The following is a 23,212-nucleotide window of genomic DNA, read 5'->3' on the forward strand; positions in this document are numbered from 1 at the left end:
TTTTAAAAACGCGGTGGCTTCTTTGGCAAATCCAACAAGCCAACATTTCTTTGATGTATATACTATAATTCCCCATAGGTTTGTGGAGGAGTATGAATCACATTGACTGACATAATTGGTCTGGTGTCTACTTATTAAGCCCCTGGCTCAAGTATGTATGTGTAATGTTATAATAAATAACCAAAACATAAATTGTTATAGTGTCACCTACATAGTAATTATAATGATATATGCATCTAATCTTTTCTTATTAGGAATATATGGCCTGAATGGCCATATTTTGGGGCTTGTTTTTCTAGGTGCGATGCGGCTTATTTGTTATTTCTCTAGCAAGATTTGGCAACACTGGTCCCTGCTCAGACCTACGCAAAATTATAGTTCAGTTGTCTAGGCGCGTGTTGGCAGCACATGGTCTGACAAACAGGTGCGTGTTTAATGATGGAGGACTGGGAAGAAGAACACAATGGCGGTGGTGGCCCCGCCATCCAGAAGTTTGGCTTCCGTGGGGGTGGAGGAGGAGGAGGAGGTGGAGGTGGTGGTGGTGGTGGTGGTGGTGGTGGGAAGGAGAACGTGTGTTTCGGTAGAAACGTCCCCAGGTTCGGAGGAGCATCGCCGCCACCGAGGAGCGGCAGCGACGGTCGCCCAGGAGGAGGTCGTCGGGAGTGGGACGACGACGGAGCTTCCGACCGCCGCTTCTTCTCCCGAAGCTCGGACGGTGAAAGTGGCCGAGGAGGAGGAGGCTTTAGAGGAGGAGGCGGCGGTAGAGGAGGAGGTGGAGGCCGGGGCCCCCGTGGCGACGGGACCGACTCGACCCCATCAGTTACTTTTACTGTGGAAAATGACTCCGTTGGGAGAGTCATTGGTAAGGTTTAATTTATATACTATGTAGCACATGTACAAACTCACACAAGTGTTGTGACGCAGATGTTTTCTGAAGTGGAACGGCTACATGCTAATGCTAACCGAGCTGTACAGAAAGGCAGCCTAGTTTGAAAATTCACCTTCAACATGAGGCAAGTAAGGGCATTTGGACGTCATTTGGTAGTGTGTAGAAATGTTAACCTTTTGACTACAAAATAAACACTTGCGCTGTTAGTGAACCGGAATGATTCTAAAATGGACAGGTGCATGCACCAATTATTAATTGGCGTAATACCACGCTCCAACCACTATGGAGGACACCCATGGATGGAGAACGCCATGGTCATGTTGGTGCTGGTTGAGGTCCTCATCAACGACCCTCCATCAGGGGTCATCACCATGCTAGATTGGGATGGACATTTTCATCAATATTTGTTGCCGGACACAGGGGGTCTGGCTTACATGAGGCTTTGTACCTGTTTTCTCCATACATGGGCATGGTCACTTTGTCCTTAGGCCCCAGCCATAAAAGTCTGACCCCTTTAGTCCATACATGGGCATGTTTTGTACCCGTTTTCTCCATACATGGGCAAAAAAAACGGGTTTTGGTCACTTTGTCCTTAATAATAATAATAACTTTATTTATTTAGCACTTTTCAAAACATAAGTTAGAAAGTGCTGAACAACAGTAAAAACATAGCATACAAGATTAAAAAGTCTTATGGACTTGACATAAAAGCATTCAGTTCAGATAAGCAGTAAAAACATATCTGGTAATTAAAATAAGTCAAGGAACATGGATAAGGAAGAAATAATATAACATAAAATAGGTACTAGATAGAAAGACAGCACACACAAAACAGTTATGGCTGATAGGGGGATCTAGGGGAAGGCTTTCCTGAATAAGTGTGTTTTTAGAAGTGTTTTAAAAGATGTCAGGGAATTTGCTTTCCTAATTTCCACAGGTAGGGCATTCCATAGTGTAGGTGCTCGGGCAGAAAAAGCCCGATCACCTTTTGTGACCAAATTTGTTTTGGGGACTATTAGGAGGGCCTCCTCAGAGGATCTTAGGCTACGGGGTGGGTCATAGGGAGGCACCAGATCTGTGATATATTTAGGGGCAAGACCATTTTGGGCCTTAAAAGCTAATAAAAGTATCTTAAAATCAATTCTAAAAACAACAGGAAGCCAGTGGAGAGTTGCTAAAACAGGGGTGATATGGGCACGTTTTCTTGTATTAGTCAGAAGCCTGGCAGCTGCATTTTGCACCAGCTGCAGGCGAGAAATTATTTTGTGGTTTAAACAAGTGTATAGACCATTGCAGTAGTCCAGACGGGAGGTTATAAATGCATGTATGAGTTTCTCTAGATCTACAGATGACAGGACAGACTTAATTTTTGCAATTGTTCTGAGTTGGTAAAAGCATGATTGTACAGTTTTTTTGACTTGGACATTGAATGAGAAATCTGAGTCGAAGAAGACACCTAGGCTCTTGGTGACCGGTTTTACAGCACTGGACAGGCTGCCCAGGTCGTCTTTTAAAAGGCTAGTGAGATGTGGGGGACCAAAGAGCACAATCTCAGTCTTATCTGAGTTCAACTGGAGGAAGTTTTGTGACATCCATGAGTTTATGTCAGCGAGACAGGCCCTTAGACCATCTAAGCTTCCTTTGGTTGGGGATTTGACCGGGACATAAATTTGCGAGTCATCCGCATAACAGTGGAAGCAAAGCTTGTGCCTGCGGATGATGTGACCTAGCTCCAGCATGTAGATGGAGAACAGGAGAGGTCCAAGAACAGACCCCTGTGGGACACCACACGTGAGAGGGGCTGAGGGGGAGGAGGTGTCACCAGAGACAACGGAAATAGTTCTGTCACTGAGATAGGAACGCAATAGTTCAAGGGCGATTCCCTGCACGCCAACCCATCTTTTCAGGCATGTCAACAGGATGGAGTGGTCGACCGTGTCAAAGGCCGCACTCAGGTCGAGTAGTACCAGTATGGCACAGTCACCATCAATCATCGACTGAGCGTAATAGGTCATTAGTTACCTTAATAAGTCTCTGTGCTATGGAGAGCCCTAAATCCAGACTGAAAATGCTCAAAAATGTCATTATTGTTCATGAAAGTGATTAATTGAGAGGAGATGATTTTCTCCAAGACTTTTGACAGGAATGATAATGGCCCCAGCCATAAAAGTCTGTCCCCCTTTCGTCCATACATGGGCATAGACACAGGCTGACACGTCATGTGAAGTCTGGGTCTGGCAGAACCAGGTCTCCTGGTCTTGTTTATTTTTGCCACAGACATAGAAAATAAGTGATCAATAATTTGAACAGAAATGCATACTGAACTCCTAACTATATTCGACCAAATGCTAAACTCTTAACACTCAACAGGTCGTGGGGGAGCCAAAATTCGTGAACTTGAAGAAGCCACAGGTGCAAGAATTAAGGCAAGTTGGCTTATTTTAACAATATCTGGTCTGGAATGTTTTACAAGACTTGATCGGTTCACCTAATTTGACAAGACACCGGTTACCAAGTTGAGAGAAATTAGACATTACCAAAAAACAAACCTGTTTAGGTTCTAATCCTCTGGTGTTTATTTGTAGATTAACAAAGGAGACTATCAGGGTGAGGTGGTCCTCTTTGGTTCCACTGAAGCCCAACAGAAGGCCAAAGAGATGATCGAAAGCCTGGTTTCTGCAGACAATCCAGGATTCGGCAGTGGTAAAATGGAAAACTTCTAAGTTGTTTAGTCTGTTCTCACATGGTCATGAGCGTCATCATGACCCACTGGTTTTGTAGAGCTAGGGGTCGTCGTCATTAGAGCCAGACTGATACCTATATCAGCCATTATTTGACTTTTTTGATGACCTAGGTATCTGCAATTATGCAGCTGATGAGTCCTGATCTTTTACCAATTTTAACCTGGCGCCCCTATTTTAGTCATGTCATTATACATTAGGTGGATATTTTCAAAGGTTTTTGTAATTTTTCAAAAGTTTTTCTAAATTGTTTAGAATTGATTTCACACTTATCGGCAAATATCGGCCAAAACATTCTTTCTAAATTAATTTTATTTAACAGTTGGCCATGTTTACTGTTTAGTTGTTAGCAGTTTCTGAAAGATCAAGGTGGTGGTTACTACAAATGCATCTTAATTCTTATTGTGAATGGGTAATAACGTTTACTTGCAACAGAGCATAAAATAATCGACTGTACTGAATGATTATTTATGTGCATGTAAACATAGCCATCTGGATAAGAACAGGCATTTCCTAGGAATACCCATCCCTTGTTGCAGCATACGTTCCTGCTTTCTCTAGGTGCAGGTAGAGGTGGAGGCTTTAGTAGCGGAGGAAGAGGAGGAGGAGGCGGCGGCGGCGGCAAGAGTTCCTCTGCCTGGTCGACTGATCAGTTGAAGGCTGCTGATAGTGCTCCGGTCCAAGAGCCCATTGACTGGGGCAACCTGAGGGATAACTGGGAGAAGTATGAGGAGATGAAGTGGAAAGGTGAGGAAACAAAGGCATGTAGTTAATAACTAGCTACATGTCTTTAACTAAGTGTTATTCCAAGTGGTGCAGGACACTGCAGTTACCAATGTGACTGTTAATGCTGCAATCCGTAAGATGACCATGGACCTACGTGCACATGTCAGGACAAATGTCCCCATGGATCCAATATCACAGCATACATTAAATTATGCTTCAACACAGCCAATATTGGGCCTATTGTGATCTGAAGCAGAAATAAGTTTAATATAAAAATGCCTAGATATGGACGTTGTTGACTCAATTTACAGTCATTGTAAAGCACTTTGTGCAATGTCTGAATAGTCTGATTCCCACCTATTGGTGTGAAACTCGGACGACACCTCGCTCAGCTAGGCCTGTCACAATCATTACCTAATCGCAAGTATTTGAGATAATCGCAATTATTTTGCATAATCATTGTTGAAAAATGGTCTTACATTTTCCAAAAATAGCAGAAATGGCATATCTACAAGCTTACAACGTGTGATGCATCGTAAGCTTGTAGATCATATTATATTTATATATTTTTTTAAAGTAAAAAATGATTAAATATCAGTTATCTCTATGTATATCTCTGCTGTCGTGCAGAAACCAGCTAACTCCAAAATGTTAATTTTTCAGGAAATTAAAAAAACAAAAAGTGGAGTTAGGAGGTTTTGTCCATCATTGATTAGAACAGCTGAATGGACCTCCAAGCTCACAATGAGGTTGGAGGTCAAAAGGGGGTTGGTGGAGTAAGCTGGTTTAGCAGAAAGTTTGAGGATCCAATGGAGTTAGCTGGTTTTGTCAGAGCCCTTTTCAATACTTTTCATTAGTTGCGAACGCGGAAGGAGGCGCGGCTTTGCCGCGCCTCCGACCAAGTGGAGCATACTATGAAACTCGGCTCGGCTTGTGTGTCTGTCTGTGTGCAGTATGTGTGCAGCCGCGCCCCCATGTCACTCACGCTCTCATTGGCTGCCCCCATGTGAGTCACGCTCTCATTGCCTGCATGCACTACAGTGTGGCGGAAATTCGCCTGTGCCCCTGGGTGACTCATTACACTCCTCTGAGAAAAATATAGCAGCGACAGTAAAAAAAAAACACATCTACAAGCATCTACACAAGTTCATTTATTGGGATATCTAAGAATTCCATGTAATTTGTGCATATTTCAGGCCGGATGGCAAGTAATTGCTCATTCCTTTCTATTCTTCTTATTGTTATTTTCGAGCTGCGTTCGCTTCCAGCGTTCGCGCGTCTTACTTGTTCAATATTTTTCTTACCAACATAGATGTAAAGGGTGTTCAATAGCACTGATTTATGGAAAGAAATGCAAAAGCGTCAAAATGGAGCTGGTTTCTGCCCGACAGCAACGATATGAAAGTTATTTGTCATATCTGCTTTGTGCAATTTTTTATAACGAAGCCTAAAAAGCAAACAGAAGTTTTTATTCATATGTTCAAAAACGCGTTAATCGCAATTATTTGTTTTGACAATTAATCATCAACATAAATATGTAATCGTGACAGCCCTACGCTCGGGCACAACTCAAGAGGCTCAAGCCTGCTTCTCTCAGTGCACCTGCCTTATTTCAAGTATTGATAAGTCAACAGAATGTTAAAACACATTCACATATTATCTGCCTGTGCTCCAGCTCCCTTTGGAGCTGGACTACCTCTGAACGACGTGAAAAGGTGTTCCCTTAAAAGGGACTAAGAATTGGCACACTACATATGGACAGTGGTGAGCTGTGGATTTTTGAACTATGGGTACTCTATTTTATGACGTCACGTGCGCGGGCACGTGCGTGCGCAAGCATGTGCACATAGCCACTCAGCTCAGTGCTAGTTGAAATACTGTATTCAACATGTGATTATTAATGTATTTATATTTCTTATTATTTTGTTGCATTGTTCATTTGTTGTTTTTATTTTTGTTTCAATTAATTAATTATTTTATTTTCCTTTTATTTTATATAAAAGCCCTTTACATAGATTCACCCACACATAAGTACTTAAAATAATCAGTCAACTTGTCTTTACTTTAATTACTTTTTTAAGACTTACATTGCTTTCAAAACAGTGTTTTTTAAAACAAGTTAAAAAAAAAATACCCTTTTGCTACTCATCAAAACAAAGACGGTTTTATGGAGTTCAAAGCCTACTTTACTAAATGGGAACACTGTGAGCCCCCACCTCATGTCTAAAATACACTTTTTGGCCAGAAAAGAAAATATTTCACCGGAATTAAAACCTGTTTTTGGTTGCTCCACGTGCCCTCTACAGATCTGGTCAATGGAATTTTCCTATTGACCAGATTCTTCCTTCAGGTGAAATATTTTCTTTTCTGGCCAAAAAGTGTATTTTATACGTGAGGTGGGGGCTCAGAGTGTTCCCACTTAATAGAATAGGCTTTCAACTCCATTAAACCGTCTTTGTTTTGGTGAGTACCAAAAGCGTTTTTTTTTATTTTTACTACAGACGAGAGGCTGCTGCGCTACCGCGGTGCGAGGGGAAAGAATCTAAAGTACCATAGCGTTAAGGAGAACTCCTTCTAGATAAGGATACCTTTGTGAGTGTCTGGTAGGCTACCAGCTCTTGTTATGCAAAGCAGTGGCGTCAGTTCAGCAAAAGCTAGGGTATGGCAGCATGCATGCGACCTCATGCACGCGCGCGCAGCGCGCGAAATTTTTGTGCGGTTCTGGGCGGGTTGGGTTCGTTTTTTTCCAGTTTTTGGTTACTTTATTTTGGTTTTAGGGTTAGGATTCGAGTTAAGTTAGGGTTATGTTATTTAATTCTTATTTTTGCCTGATTTTCCCGATTTATTATCAAAAAAGTACTTTTTTTTTTCTCCCCTGGAGCCAGGGTATGGCAGCTGCAATAGCCGGCCATACCCAATTGACGCCCCTGATGCAAAGCAGCCAGGTCGTTGAGTCCATTGTTTAAGGTGTTAAAAACGGCTCGCCCCTGAAGGTGCGTTGTTGTATTAATGATTGACTTCTCGCGGGCGGCTGACGTGTGTGCTCGCGAGTGCATGTGGAGCTGCTCGTGCATGTGCACGCGCGAGTCCCCAGCCCCCACAGTGTCAGAACTAAGGGTACGCCGTACCCCCCCGTACCCCCTACAGCTCAACCCTGCATATGGATGATATTGGAATAGCTGGTTGCAAACATGGAGCCCCCATGCTTGCAGACGAATACCTTGCAGACACGCAGGATTGTGTTGACAGATTCAGGCTTACAAATGGGCTTGAAATTATGCACCCAACTTTGTAATTATTGTGAACCTGTTTTACTGTAGACCTTCCACCCCTGAAGAAGAAGTTCTACATTGAGTCAGAGATTGTATCCAGTCTCACTTCAGAGGAAGTCAAAGAGTGGAGGTAACTCTGACATAATGTTTGCCTCTGGTATCGTTTTGTGCTACATTTGTTTCCCCATTACAGCATCTGTCCAGCAGGTGGCACCCTTTATCAATATCCTCTCAGCCTATATATTCTAAAATAAAACATTTCAGCATCCGCTTTAATTGACCCTTTCTTAGGTCCCACTCACTCTAGGCAAATGACGAAAGGATTTGCTCTTGGTGTCATTGTTGCACATTTCACAGTGCACTTTGATACGTGGCACCAAGAAAAAACGGGATACACACCTAGTGCAAATGGACAGTGTAAAGACATCCTCTGGTAGGCAGTAGTTTATGTTGTAGAGCTGGACAATATAACATTTACCTCATTATAAATTAGTATATATTTTAAAATCTCTTGTTAAAAATGCTTTTAGCTTGACACTAATCTCTCAAGAACAGATTCCGACCTGCGGTGGAATCTGTCGGAGCGGTTCGTCCTAACCAGTGCACATTGGCTAAAAGTGGGCGTGCCTTCAGATCAGGAAGTGGGCCGCGCTTTACCCAATCAAATGTAGTGGGCGGGATTCACGTGTCCATCCACCATGATCCACCCTCCCCCCCTCGAAACTAGCCGAAACTAATTTAACAATAGCGTCCTCGGAGCGGACAAAACCACGGAAAGATATTCACATTTTAAATTAGTCTTTCATCATAGAAACAAGTGGGCTTATAACCAAAACCATCCATGTTCTCTGGGAGAAGTGGTGTTAGTGTTCCGTGTAGAAATATTGTTAGTGGGAATGAAAACATGGTCGCACCAACCGGAAGTGATGCGCTATAGGCAGACATGAAACCGGTGTTTCCCTGCGCTCTAGTCTAACATTATACTCCTGCCAGACTCCACAGAATATCAGAAAAGCAGAGGTCGCTGTTTTTCATTTTCTGTGGGGTCTGGCTACGCGAGACTAGCTTGACACTGGTCAATGTCACTGGAGCTACTCCCCATTATTGAAAACTAACTCCTGCTGCAGTCCTCGTATCCCATTTCCTTGTTCCGTTTTCCCCACAAACTTCAACATGGAAACGTATGCTTCTCTATTATCCCACATCCAATGATGGGTAGGTGTTTCATATTTTACTGGGAGAGTTCGTTCAAATATCCCATCAAGTAACTGGACAGAAAGTTGCCATGCTTTTATTAGAGACCAAACTAAGACATTGCTCTGTAATGTGTATATTTGGTCATGAAAATATTTAATTTGTTGCCTCCATCAACCGATATTTAATGTTGGAGCCGCTCTTGTGCTCTCTTTTGCTTGTTGGACATTGAATTGTGTCAAACTTGTACAAAATGCCACCAACCGCTGCCAGTTTCCATTTTCTGTGGCACATGACTGTGGCTTTGGAGTTCACCATTTCTCCAGCGGAAGAGCACAATGCAAAACCTGAAAATGCAAATATTCTAACCTCTTTGTGGGTGTGTGTATATGTGTGTGTTTCCCTCCACAGGAAGGAGGCTAATAATATCTTTGTGGATGATCTTAAAGAAGAGGGGGAGAAGCGCACTATTCCCAACCCATGTCGCACCTTCCTGGAAGCCTTTGAACACTATGCAGAGATCATGGAGAACATTGTGAGAGTCGGCTTCACCAAGCCTACCCCCATCCAGGTAGGCCAGGGTGGGCCTTAGTTGGTGTCACACTCTTGTTGACTGATTATGTTTGAATGGCTAATTAGTTGGCAGGCTCATTGAGTAAGTGACTGAAAGTTAGTGGATAACCACATCTGACAGACTGACTGATTTGACTGTCAGAACAATACTGAGAGATAAATGGCAAGTCAGGTTTATATGGGAAATAGCCTAGAATTGGCACAATTCGGTATCTTGGTTAATGCTAGCTTTGATGAAAAATGCTGACCTGTATATGACAGCATGTTTCTTTTCTTCACAATGACTCATAGGGTTCTGTAGAAACAGAAATTACATTATTCAAAGTAAAACCAAACCACAGAATGCCAGAAAATTACAAATCTTTGAGGAAGTCTTCCAGTGACTTACTACTTGATGTATGATTGGTTAAGTCCAATGTTTCAATTGCGTCATCTCAACTGACACTGGCTTTGGTATTTCAAAGTCCATTGTTTCCCTCACTGCACTATTCATGTTTCATGAACCTGTTCAACAGCACCATCAGATTGCTTGGTAAGAAGTAGCCTACCCATTGTAGAAAAACGAAAGTTAACCACATTTTTGAACTGGTAGAACAGAGCAGCATCTGGTTCTCAAGGGCACCGTTGTCATACGTTTTGTTTGGGCACAGTGCCCAGGAAACACCTCGGCACAAAGCCAATTGATTACATCATATCGGCCAATAAATATAAAGTTATTTTGAGCCAAAGTATGTCTTGGTCCTCAAAAGGATACAGTGAACACTAGATGTCAGACTATTGTCAACCTTGAACCTTGAACAATTACACTCTGAACTGTGCAGGCCTAGAAGAAACAACAAGACCTCTTCATTGTCATCTTGATCAGATAATGGCCTGAGAGTGTTTTGCATCTGTTCCCCTCCAGTCTCAGGCATGGCCGGTGTTGCTCAGTGGCGAGGACCTGATTGGAATCGCCCAGACAGGGACAGGAAAGACTCTCGCCTACCTGCTGCCAGGCTTCATCCACATGGACGGACAGGCTCTGTGAGTCTGCGACCTGTCCCCCTTTGCTGTTCATCACTGGCATTATGCTGCACAGTTGACTTAACCTCTTGAACCCTAGCATCCCTATTCTGGGGGTAACATTGGCAAAAAGATTGCTGATCACAATTGCCTATTTTTGGAAAGTAAATAAGAAGCTGAAGTATAGAGGTTTTAAGTGGTTAATTTATTTGAAAAGTTATTCAGGCTGTCCCTTAAGCTAGTGTTTCTTTTTTTGGGGAAAAGAAAAATACAATTTCAATTAGTTTCTGTGGACCCCTTTTGAAAATCCTTGCCTTAAACTACTGCTTTTGTCCAGGACTTGATGCTGTTTATTGCTTAAGTTTTGTTGAAATGGAAACTGTCACCAAGGTCTCAAAAGTTTTTTCAAATGGCATTTCTGACTTTTCTTGTTTAGACAACCTCTGCAACTTGCCATCTGTAACTGAGCTAACATGGAAATTAAGTGTGGTCAGTGAGTGCATGTGTACTCACTACTCAAACCTCTCTGTGTGTTTCTGCAGGCCCAGGGCAGAGCGGGGTGGTCCTGGTATGTTGGTGTTGACCCCAACCAGAGAGTTGGCCCTGCAGATTGAAGCTGAGTGTAACATATACAGCTTCAAGGGCTATAAGAGGTACAAGATGTAGCAGCAAACCTGCTTCATCACACACACACACACACACACACACACACACACACACACACACACACACACACACACACACACACACACGTCTCTGAAGTATTGAAGTATTACTGAAGTAGTTATTCATAATAGTGATACATTAATGTATCTAATCCATCCATGAAGATAAGGAAAGTAAAGGAGGTATGTTAAGTTACCTGCTGCTTTACTTTACTACTTTTTCACTTGTGCATACTTTATTGTAGCATCCCAGTGGCGTATCTATTGATTTGTTTTGCCTATTGTCATTATTTTTTAGTTGGAAATAGATTTGCATATTTTTTTGTTGTATGTATTTGGTTGTTATTTAACGGTCTATGTACATTTTGGTTACAAAACCAGGTGTGGCCCGGATTGAGCTTTTATTAGAGCTGTATAAGCAAACACTGCCATAAACCAGTTTCCTACATTAGATGCAAACACTACAATAAACCTGTTTCCTTCATTGAGTCATTATCATGGCACTTCCTCAGACTCTTGACCCACATTTTCAGTAGGTTGCTGCATTACTAACCTCTCCTACTCTCTCTGCCATGCAGCCTTTCCTGCTCTCTCTCCCTCTTTGATTCAGTATTTCTCTAATCTCTCTTTGTAATATTGGGCTAGGCAATAGTATGTCAATATTATCCCAATATCGTGATATGAGACTAGATGTCTGCAATTTTAGAGACGGTCGCACTGAGGAAAAGACAGGAAGCAGAGCTGGAGTTAGCAGAGACTAAAATGTTGAGGTTCTCTTTAGGAGTAACAAGGATGGATAGGATCAGGAACATCAGAAGGACGGTGCATGTTAGATGTTTTGGAGATGAAGCCAGTGTGGCCAAACTGAGATTGTTTGGACATGTACAGTACAGAGGGATAGTGAGTATATCGGTAGAATGATGCTGAGGTTGGAAATGCCAGGCAGAAGGCCTAGAGGAAGACTAAAGAGGAGATGGGTGAATGTAGTGAAAGAGGACATGAAGTTAGTTGTTGTGAAAGAAGAGGAGGCAGAGGACAGGGTGAGATGGAGGTAGATGATTCGCTGTGGCGACCCCTGAAGGGAACAGCCGAAAGGAAAAGAAAATTGTCAGACAACACTTAGTGCTATATCACGATATACAAAATTCCTTTCTGGTCTTAATTACTTAAACCCTATTTTATTTTTATTGACAAAAATGTTCAAAAACATAAGGATATTCTTGTCACATTATAATGTGATAATCCTCATTGAGGTTTTGGTTAAAAAATGTTGTGATGTTTTATTAATGTCGCCCAGCCCTATTGTTATCTCTTTTCCATTGCCTGTCTTTCAGTGTGTGTATCTATGGTGGTGGAGACCGAAGGGCCCAGATCGCCAGTGTGAAGAGAGGGGTGGACATTGTGATCGCCACGCCAGGACGACTTAACGATCTGCAGATGAATGACCTCATCAACCTGCGCTCCATCACTTACTTGGTCAGCCCTGTCTTTTGCCTTTGTGTGCTACAGGGGAAGTGCCGCTCCTAAAGCCCACACAGTATTTGTTCCTTTCTATAATTGAGCTACCCAGCAAACACCTGCCTGAGGGGAAAAGGGTTGGGCGTGTGTGTTTATGTGAAACGTACTTGGATCAACTCAACTTAGTGTTTTTTTAAGTGTAAAAAAGTGAGAGAAATAATTTTAGTCCCCGCCACACATAGTTTGCGGAGTCTGATTCTTCTTTTGGCGAATTCATGTGAATTCCTCTGCGTCTTCCTCGGTCACTCAAGCTCCATCATCCTTCTCCCAATAGAGAGCGAGATTTTAAATAATCTGTTATCGTCCTGGAGCTTTAGGTAGCCTGGTAGTCTGACAGTGCTGCGCTAATGTTGCTGTTAATCCACGGTTTCTGGTTGGAATATATTCAAACTGACTTGTTCGAATGTCATCTATGCACTTCTGATAAATCTGAGAAGTCTGAGAACTCAGAAAAAAATCATTTTTGTGTTATTAAGTACATGTTTGTGTATGTTTTGTCCACTCTAACCTATTAGGTCCTGGATGAAGCAGATCGTATGCTGGACATGGGTTTTGAACCACAGATCATGAAGATTCTGCTGGACATCCGCCCAGACAGACAGACTGTCATGACCAGGTGAAAGTCTAGTCACATGTAATTTGGTTAATTAAACGGGTTCATGGCAGAACAATGAAAGTCATACATAGATTAAAACAAGTGGTGCCAGGCACAACAAATCCCATCCCCCTTTAAACTGAAAAAACACCAGTTTGATGATTAATTTCTTGTCTCAGAATTTTCCACATGAGTTTGACTTTACAATGTCTCTTGCCATGCGACTTTGTATTTGTTGATAATAGTAAACACGTCTCAATCTTTAACAGTTTCCATTAAACTCTACCACTCTTCTATGGACAAGATTACACTTCTGTTAGGTTTGTTTTTGTTTAATTTAAATAGTTTGTAAATTAATAATTCATATTTTAATTCCATCATAATTTCTATCCTCTACTATTGGGTTGTTCAAGTGCCACCTGGCCCAGCGGGGTGAGACGATTGTCCAAATCATACCTGAAGAACCCCATGATGGTGTACGTGGGTACGCTGGACTTGGCAGTGAGTGGAATGTCATAATGTCTACTGTAATTCTATGGAGAAAAAAATGAGCATAAATTTAAACTATTGAAAAAAATCCAGCTAATTTAGAAGTGCCATGTTGTCTGTGTAAGTGTAAAAGAGTGTTAACGGTTTAGGCGTACCCTAAGCCTTAGTCAGTGTGATATAATACAAACAAAACATGAGCTTCGTGTTTTCATGCCTATTTTTCTTAATACACATTCCTTGTCTCTTGCTGTGTCCCAGGCGGTAAACACTGTACATCAGACTATACTGTTTGTCCAGGAGGAGGAGAAGAAGGCCTATGTGTTTGATTTTGTCAGCAACATGCAGCCAGAGGACAAAGCCCTCATCTTTGTTGGCAGAAAGGTTATGTGAGTAGAAAATGGCAGCGTGACTTTACAATAAAGTCATAGTGTTAGTTGAAGCGTTAGCTACGTGGCAGTCTATAGTGTCTTTGCTATTAGATCAGTAATACAAGCCGATTCTCTCTATTACACAGCTTCTCAAGTGGTGTGTGTGACACACTGCTGTGCCCACACTTTGCAGATGGGTATAGAAAATGCAACCACCCCACGTCCCTTCTACTACTCTACGCTAATTGGCTTAAACCTTAGTCAAAGCAAATCAACATGCAGGGACTTATTCTTGGCCGAATACAGGCCAAGCACCCACTTACGAGTCTGAGATATTGCATTCAGCCCTGTCTGCAGCTAATCCTACAAACTACTAGGCAGATCAATGTTATCATTGTTGTGCACGACCAACACTCCCCGCTGACACTTGCCAACCCACTGCACGCAGGAGTACGTGCAGTGACAATTATCACCCTCCCTGTCCGGCTTCCCTCCAATTGTGTTTGTGTGTAGACGTTCGACAAAGCCGGATACACTATGGTGGATTCGAACCCACAACCTTCACGCTGGTGGGCTGGCACTTAACCACTGCCCCACCCGAGCGCCCTACTTTTTTGTCTTCCAGCAAAGATACATTTCTGTGTGTTCTTAGGTGTGATGACCTTTCCAGTGACATGTGCCTGCGTGGTCTGGCGGTACAGAGTCTCCATGGCGACAGGGAACAGTGTGACCGCGAGGAGGCACTGAAAGACTTCAAAGAAAGTACGCAGCAGGAAGACATGACATTCCCTTGAAAATGACCAGACTTGTCACATCAATTAAGCTCTGATGCTCAGCAATGACCACAAAATCATTGATCTGTTTAATTTCGTGTCTCTGCTATTTTATATTAAAAAAAAAAGCAGCAGGATAGGATAATTATTGTGTAGACACTGACAATATAATATTTCCCTCAAATATTTATCCTAGTGTTTGCACTTGTGGCCAAGCAATAACCAAGCATCGTAGCTTTGCAAATGAACAGTTATGAGGTTTACATAGATGTGTGTTCTGTGTGCAATGAACGTTTAAGGTCGCGTCCGTATCCTGGTGGCAACTGACCTGGCATCCCGAGGGCTGGATGTTCATGACATCACTCACGTCTTCAATTACGACTTCCCACGAAACATCGAGGAATACGTCCACCGTGTTGGACGCACAGGCCGTGCAGGGTGAGAGATGGAGCATTGTGTGTGTGTGCATGCTTCACATTCGCACCATTACTCAGAATTTTCCAAGTACGGCCACAGTGTCTGCTGTTGACTACCAATCACTATGGGGGCTCAAATGCCTTGCTCCAGGGCAGTAGTGGCTGCTCAGGGGAGAGTTGCCCATCCAGATTTTCTTAGCCCGCCAGGGATTTAAACCAGTGCCTGTGAGACCACAAACCTGCTTGTCTTGCCTACCATTGTTTGTCAGTGCATTCATTTTTCAATCTGTGAAATTGTGTTCTTGTAGACGTTCGGGAGCCTCCGTTACCTTGGTGACCAGAGGAGACTGGAGGATGGCATCTGAGCTGATCTCCATCCTGGAGCGAGCTGGACAGGTTGGAACGCACACATGCACACATTTCCTTGATATTTCATTATATTATTTCTATTATTGCTGCTACAATGTCTTGAGGAAACCAGAACCAAACAATTTGACTCTTAGGTACCCGTGAACAAGATGTAATGATAAAGAAACCTTGAACACCCACAGACACACACATTCTCTCCCAGTCCTAATGGTATGCAATTCCTTTTCCAGGACGTCCCCCATGAGCTTGTGCTTATGGCGGAGAGATTTGACAAACACTTGAAAGAGAAGGAGATGAACAACAACAGATTTGGAGGTGGAGGTGGTGGAGGGGGAAGGAGAGATGGTGGAGGTGGAGGAGGAGGAAGAAGGGATGGTGGAGGTGGAGGAGGCAGATATCGGGGAGATAGTTGGTTCTAACCAGTCGTTGGTTTCTTCATGTGAGTGCATGTGTACATCCACCACACACCACTCCTACACAGACCTGAAAAAGTATTACATAACTCTTTATTTTATGTTTTATATTTGTTTTATTGTATGCTGTGAGCAGGTGGCAAAGCCCCAGAGCATGTGTTGCTGCGTTTTTCTTATTCACAAACAGGGTCATATATTTGTTTAGTGTTATTCATAATGGGAAGGTCCATGTGTGTGTTTGTGTGTTTTGGAACCTTCATTTGTATTTTACATAAACATTTTATTTTATTTTTTGTTATATGGGAGGAAAAAAATAAGTCCTTGTGTAGCTGATTAGCTTGCATGTTTGAGCAGTTTGTCATATGTATTGTCACTGTTTCCAAATGGGAAATTATACAAAAAAAGAAACGTATGATTTGACTACCTCTCCTGTCTTTTATTTTAGTTTAATGTGCTTGAAACCAGCAATTAACAAATCAGCTTAAAAGAAATTGATCAACCATCTGTACTCTACTAGCAAGATAATCTGGAATAGATTACGTTTATTTTAATAACTTTTGTACAGTAAATTGGTAAATTATACCGTAGAGGAGAAATGTACAACCTAGGCCTGCATAAATAAATGAGACAATTGTGAAACTTGGAAATTAATTCAAACAGTTTATTTGGTCAGCTGTTGCTCTCTGCCCTCGTCTAATTATACAAAGTTTAACCAGAACAATGTACAACACATGTCCTCACCCATCAGGCTCACAGAGGCACCATATAAAGTCAAAGAGCTCATGAAATCCCATTTGACCACTAATGTGGGAACAATATATCCAATTCAAAAAAGCAATTAACCCCTTGAACCAGAGTGTCCCTAATCTGGGCATGTCGTAATGGGTGAACATTAACCACAAATAGAAAGTCTAGAAGCTCGCAATGTGTTAAATTGTGATGTGTTGTGAGCTAATAGATCAGCTATTTTCGGTGAAGCAATTTGGTGTAGAGGGAAGAAATGAGGATGCCAAGAATAACGTATACTGTATAGGGATCAAGTAGTTAATAAGCTAAATAAACAATTAAAGCTTATAAGTAATATTTTTTTAAGCCTGACCCCTGTTACCAAACAAACATCAGAATGTACGGTAGAGCTTTATCCTTTTAACAACTTTATTGTAACCAAAATATATTATTTACAGCACCTTTAGTAATTGTGAATACAATATTAAACAAAAAATAATAAGGATTGTCATTTTAACCATAAGTGTACAGTCCTAGTATGATCTCCGAATAATGTATTGTCAGTTAACCTGGTAAAGCAGACAAGTCTACAGTAACCGCTACAACAAAACTTTTCTGCAGGATGGAAGCTATTTAAGGAAGCTGACTGATTTTCAAAAGGAAAGGTCATACACCAATCACCTTTTTATATAGTCCTTTATAAATAGCTGGCTTATGTTGTGACAGAAACCACTTTACATCAGTTCTGTGTCTTGGCCTCTCAGTGAATTTTATTTCACTCATATCCTTGTAGGAATGCAATTTTTCATTTAAAATTATGGAGTTTACTTAGACAGAGAAACTAAATGAATTTATAGAACTATTATGATGATGAAATGGTAAATATTGTCTTTCACTACTGTCCTGTTTTTGTTTCTTTTCACATGACTCTGCTATAACATTTTATTGCGTTAAGTCTGTTTTTGTTGCGTTAATGGTTTTCAAGTTTAAATTAATTACGTGCTGTGCAAGTTAATGCCATATACTGCACCACTGTGTCAAGATAACTTCAAGCCTATTAATTACGTTAGATTTATAGAGTACTAGATTTTGTTTAAAGCATTCCTGAACACCGGGAAAAAATATATATTGTGTTCTCAGGATTTATATATGGTTTGGTCCCTTTGGATAAGGTCATAGTGCCTTATCTTTATGGAACAAATGTATTTTAGTTTTTTTTTCTCTCGCTCTCCCTCTCTGCTGAGTTTTATTATCACAAGTCCTGGAAGCAGGATAGGGGTAGCCTGGCATTGGCCAGACTGATAACGTGGATTCACACTCGTTCCTCCCCGGTATCAGTCTGGACTTCGTCTGGTCCATAGGGAGTGAGTATGAGAAATCAGAAAATGATAGGGCCGATCAGTGACTGCGTGTCTGCTGCTGTCCGTACAACAGTGAAAAGCGTCAAAATCATTATCTGATTTCTCATACTCGCTCCCTATGGGCGGAAGTCCAGACTGATACTGGGGAGGAACGTGAGCGTCAATCCATGTTATCAGTCTAGCCAATGCCAGGCTAGGATATGGGTACCATCCACCACCACAACTGTTTTTTATTTGTATTTGATTAATTCAATCAAATCAAATCACCAATTTAAGAATACAGCTCAACTGGTATCGTCACTACCATGCCCATTACAGTACTAGTCACCCACATAACCTTTGTATAAAGTGGCATGGCAGTGATTATGCCCAATCCTCCAGAGTATGTGGGCTGAGTTGGCATGGATTTTTGCTGAGGCATGCTTTGCAGATGGATTTCAAGGAAAATGAAACTTAACATGATCTGCCCACATTCCTTGCTAGTTTCGTTTCTTAAGTGAAAGTTAGAAGTGACAATTATAGGCCTAACCTGGAATCCAGACTGATTCGCTCCCTTCAACTGACTTTTTTTTTTGTTTGGTTAAAAAAGAGGCCTAGCAATTTGATCAACTAATCAGAATTTAGTGGTCAGAGGTCAAGGTCACTGTGACCTCACACAACTTTTTGGCCTTAACTGAAGAATTGTAGAAAATAATTTCACCCACTCTTTTTCCACCTGTGAACTTGTTATGAGAAAATAATCTAGAAGTTGAATAAAACACAAACTTTAATTCTTCTATCACATACAACATCCAGTGCCATGAGTACACATTTTCAGCATTGTGGTCCCAGTTGGAATTACATCCCCAATCATGATGGCGTGACTGCCGACACATTGACCTTCAGATTCTATGGGAAACTGCTAACCCTGACAACCCATGCTTTACCCACAGCAGGACAGCCCTTGGCTGGCCACAAATCATCACTTTAGGAAAATGGGAAAGCCACTCTCCCGTTCCTCTTTGATGCGCCGGGCAAGGGTGGTGCAGCTTGTAATACTGGGGCCTGAAAACAGGTTCTGAGTGGGGATGAAAAAGTTAGGGAGTTTCCTGTCTCGCAGATGGCCTTCTAAATCTTCCAGCAGCATTAGGAAGCAGTGGCTCAGACGAGAGGCTTCCCAGTCGCTGTCCTTACTTCTTGAGCAGCAGGCATGGAAGAAGGTGGTCTTGGCGTGGTAGGAGCAAAACTTGCCAAATGAGGAATCCTCCTCCTTCAGGAGTCCCAGCAGGTGTTTCAGAAGCTTCAAACACCCCTTCCTGAAACGGAGGAAAGTAAGTATTTTGACTGTTCCATTTAAACACTCTTTACAACTTCTGGCATTCTTTGTGTTTTATTTTTCAAGTACTTAATACAAATGAAGGGATAACTCCATCCCTTTAACTATATTCCACAGTGTCCTGTTAACCTGAAGGTCAAGCGTTTAATTATGACCATCCTTGTCAAAGTATCCACGTACAATAGCACTTGTGGCTGTCTATACACTCTGACACTTAACTAGAAATGGTGACTTGAAATAGTTTGTGTTTATTTAATTCTGAGAGTTCCTAAACAAAGTCTTAGTACCTGCAGCAACGTGTTTCGCCAGCCTCACAACATGTCTTCAAAGACCCATGATTATTCACAATTTCCTTTTCCACATGCGAAAAGGAGATCCGCCAAACATCTGTCATTAATGGAAAAATATTATTTTATGTCAGACATATATTCATACATGTATAAACATTCCGGTAGGGTTTACCTTACACCTTTTACACAGTAACTGTGATTCTGTGTGCAGATGCAGACTTAAAAAAACTGCATTCTTAACTGATTTATTAGGCCTAATGATACACATATTAGTTGTAAACTGTAATAATTTAGTTAAGAATTTTCCAACTTGTTTACCCTTTTGAAAGCTTCCCCAGCAAACAGGAATTGAATTGAATTAAAACGGACATACTGATATAATTTTGTTATCAGCTAAATACGATATAGCATTTTTAAAGCCGATATTACCGATAATTATATATATATATGCAAATGCACATGACAATAAAAAAAATAACTTGAACCTTGCACCACACATTAGTCTTTATGAGATAATTACCTATTATCTGTTTTATAGCTGTATCATATTTGGAAGGAAGATAAGATAAGATATGATACATAAAATCATAAAGAATATTGGCCAGCTGATATTGGCCAATAAAGCTTCCCCTTTCTCTGTCCTTCATTGATGAAAAGCCCTGAGGAACCAGAACCATTTAGCTTTTTGTTTCATTTTGGCTTAAGTGAAAGTTAACACTTTCCTGTGGTGAAAATCAATGAACTAGCTTTTGTCTCCTGTACAGTTTGTGATTATGAGATTTAAAAAAAAATCTTATTACGTGTATAGCAGGAAACTAATGTGTTAGTATTTCTAGAAGTTGTTTCTGACTATCACACACCATCTGCTGGATAAAAACTGCGGCTTCAGAAATGTAAAATGGAAGTAACTTTGGCAGAAATTACTTGTATTCATTGGAATGCCTTCTGAGAGAGTAGCTTTGGTGGCGTACCTTTAGCAAGTACCCCGTCACGTTCAGCCATACCCCTGCCTTCATGCTTTGGGACGAGGTAGTACGGCTTTTGCTTGTGTTGTTGCTTCACTTTTTTCCCGAGCCAGCCGTCTACTTGAAACCCTCCCTGGGTGAATGCTGGCCAGCTTGTTCTCACTTCAATCCCAAGGACAACATCTAAGGAAATGGGGACCGGTCCGACTCCTGTTATCGCTAAAGTTACTGCTGGGCATCCTATCTTTTTCTTTTCAATCTCCACATCTGCAAAAAATAAAGAAGTGACAACAAATAATAGGAGCATTCTGTTGACAACGGTTAAGATGCTTGCCTCTGGAACTACAATGTAAGCTGCTGTTGAGGATGGAGCATCATCTACAGTACTTTACTACATTACATTACTCTCCTGTTGTTCAGTGGACTGAACAAACACTGACCTCTTTGACAACTGTTTGTCATGCTTTTCCATGATTGGATTATTTTGGTGTTAAAGCACTTGCCATGTAGGGTTCCAGTGCTTGCAGAATGAATGTACAAATTTGTCACATTTGTTTAAGATGTGTCAGTATTCCGCTGTGTTATATTCTCCCCTGTTCAAAAATGTCCATCAACCTGCCGTTGAGCAAGGCAGTTAAGCCTCAACCACTATAGTGCAGTTGCTGAGTGGGAAACAGAACACTGCCTTTACTTTAATGTTTTAAGGTGTGTGAATATTTGTAAATGTACGAATACATTTGATAGTTACTCACCTTTCATCATCTTCACACATTTCTTCACTTCTTTCCTGAACTCATTGAGCATTTCATAGGCAGATAAAGTTTTGTCTTTTTGCATGAAGTCTTTCAGGGAGCTCTCTCCACGTTTTATTGCCACCCTATAAAACGCCCCATCATCTCCAAAAGGTTGGATGGCCACTCGGTCAATGGGAACGGTCATCATCACGTCAAACTCATCCGGATTGGATATCTAGACACACATTAAAAACACTAAATTCAGCAATGTGGAATCCAAAGTCCTTAACAGTATATCCTACCATAAGTGCCTATATTTCTAATATGGGTGGTCCCAGAGGGAACTGAACCCCTAGTCATTGGAGTGCTGATGTCTCGCACAGGCCATTGAGCAATGCAGAGAATGGAACCTCAAAATCTGGTGTAGTACATGCCACATCATGCAGTGACTGCAGCAATTAAGCATACAATAAATGCCATGTAGAGTACAGTAAATGACAGAAGATGACAAGTCTGTGGAAGGGAAAGAATTCCGGTTCGGGTGACTCACCTTCAAGTTCTCATAGTAGCTTCCTGTGCGCAGGTCACTTATGTCTTTGAAACACTCTGTGTTCTTTTTCAAATGATCCATTATGTGCTTTATGATGTCATTGATGATGCTTGCTGCCTCTGACCTCTCCACCTTTTTGATCTTCAGATTTTTCAGGGTTCGGTTAAGGACTACTTCAACAGATGGCATAGAATCCTGTCTGATGGTCCGGGGTGTCTTTTGCTCCTTGCAACTGGGTGTCTCCTTTGGTGATTTTTTGCTCTTGGCAGCACATGTTGCTGTCTTTTGTGTAGAACAAGCCTCTACTGGGCCTGTTTTTGGTGTAGCACACGTATCTCTTTTGGCACTCCCTGCTGGCTTCTCCTTATCAATGTGTTTTGCGGGTTTCTGCTCCCTCTGTTTTGGTTTCTTATCCTCCTCCAGGACTTGACTCTTCTTTTCCTCCATGTTGCCTTTCCCTGAACGCCTGGATGCTCGTTTAGTCTCCACAGGCTTACATGCCTCAGGGCTCCCTCTGCCAGTCATGATTTCGCAAAGAGATGAATGAAAGACATGTCAGCTTTCGCGGCAGACAGTTAAGCAAGTCATTTCCTTGTTCAGCGTTGGAGTGTACGCCCCCCACCCCCCTCTCCTCCCCTTTATAGCTGACAACACAATTTGAGGAATGTTACACAATGGATTAATAGATTCAAGAGTTTCTGATGTATATCATAGACATTCATCTATTTAAGATCTTACAGGAATTTGAAAGAAAGGATTTATTTGACAGTCTGACACAAAATTAGGCAAGACTTTACTAATGCGCTTATAAGGCATATAACATATACAATATAATTTATGACAACTTATATAACAACTTTCTTCTTCTTTATGGTAAGAGTCTAAAGTCTTAACATAAAGTCCACGGGAAGTTCATGGATGATAAGCAATGTCAACAGCCCAATTCCCCAATGAACAGCTACACCTTGTGGATACAGCAGTATACTGTATGTAAAGATAAACTTGCACATAATTCACCAATTCACTCTACTAACACTAACAGAGACAGCTTTGGTACTACTACCAATACTAATCAACCTCTGAGACATCTTGTATTGTATTGTCATGTAACATGGTAGGGGTCCACCAAACATTGCCAAAGGAGGGGGAGACTGGGGTCAAAAGTAACAGGGAAAATTTAACACACTCAAAAATTCTAATCAGAAACAAGCTAAAGCAGTGGTTCTCAAACGTTTTCATGCCAAGGACCCCCCAATTGATATGTATTT

General features: G+C 41.5%; 2 protein-coding genes across 2 annotated transcripts; one reads left to right on the forward strand and one right to left on the reverse strand.

Moving 5' to 3' along the window:
* Positions 1-438: 438 nt before the first annotated feature.
* Positions 439-16,009, forward strand: ddx43 (DEAD (Asp-Glu-Ala-Asp) box polypeptide 43; the record flags this gene model as incomplete). The annotated part of the gene is made up of 16 exons (XM_084076067.1): positions 439-526; positions 597-715; positions 3,475-3,592; positions 4,192-4,377; positions 7,677-7,758; positions 9,234-9,393; positions 10,300-10,418; positions 10,940-11,050; positions 12,397-12,538; positions 13,096-13,196; positions 13,589-13,676; positions 13,923-14,050; positions 14,685-14,794; positions 15,105-15,243; positions 15,530-15,617; positions 15,821-16,009. The coding sequence occupies 16 exons, from the start codon at positions 439-441 to the stop codon at positions 16,007-16,009; spliced, it is 1,968 nt and encodes a 655-aa protein (XP_083932193.1).
* A 2,829-nt stretch (positions 16,010-18,838) lies between these two features.
* Positions 18,839-22,524, reverse strand: cgasa (cyclic GMP-AMP synthase a). The gene is made up of 5 exons (XM_084077350.1): positions 21,945-22,524; positions 21,413-21,629; positions 20,667-20,927; positions 19,693-19,792; positions 18,839-19,385 (listed from the first exon to the last, which is right to left on the reverse strand). The coding sequence occupies exons 1-5, from the start codon at positions 22,467-22,469 to the stop codon at positions 19,052-19,054; spliced, it is 1,437 nt and encodes a 478-aa protein (XP_083933476.1). The 5' UTR covers positions 22,470-22,524; the 3' UTR covers positions 18,839-19,051.
* Positions 22,525-23,212: the final 688 nt, after the last annotated feature.

Source organism: Gymnoscopelus microlampas (genome assembly GCF_963454915.1).
Source record: "Gymnoscopelus microlampas genome assembly, chromosome: 13".
NCBI classification, from domain to species: domain Eukaryota; kingdom Metazoa; phylum Chordata; class Actinopteri; order Myctophiformes; family Myctophidae; genus Gymnoscopelus; species Gymnoscopelus microlampas.

What these genes read in the sequence shown, in the direction of transcription:
- cgasa (XM_084077350.1), bottom strand. Translation starts at nt 22,469, where the DNA reads ATGACTGGCAGAGGGAGCCCTGAGGCATGTAAGCCTGTGGAGACTAAA. An exon ending in GCTACTATGAGAACTTGAAG is followed by an intron (nt 21,630 to 21,944) that starts GTGAGTCACCCG and finishes ATGTGTGTCTAG; the next exon opens with ATATCCAATCCGGATGAGTT. An exon ending in GGCGAAACACGTTGCTGCAG is followed by an intron (nt 19,386 to 19,692) that starts GTACTAAGACTT and finishes CCTCCGTTTCAG; the next exon opens with GAAGGGGTGTTTGAAGCTTC.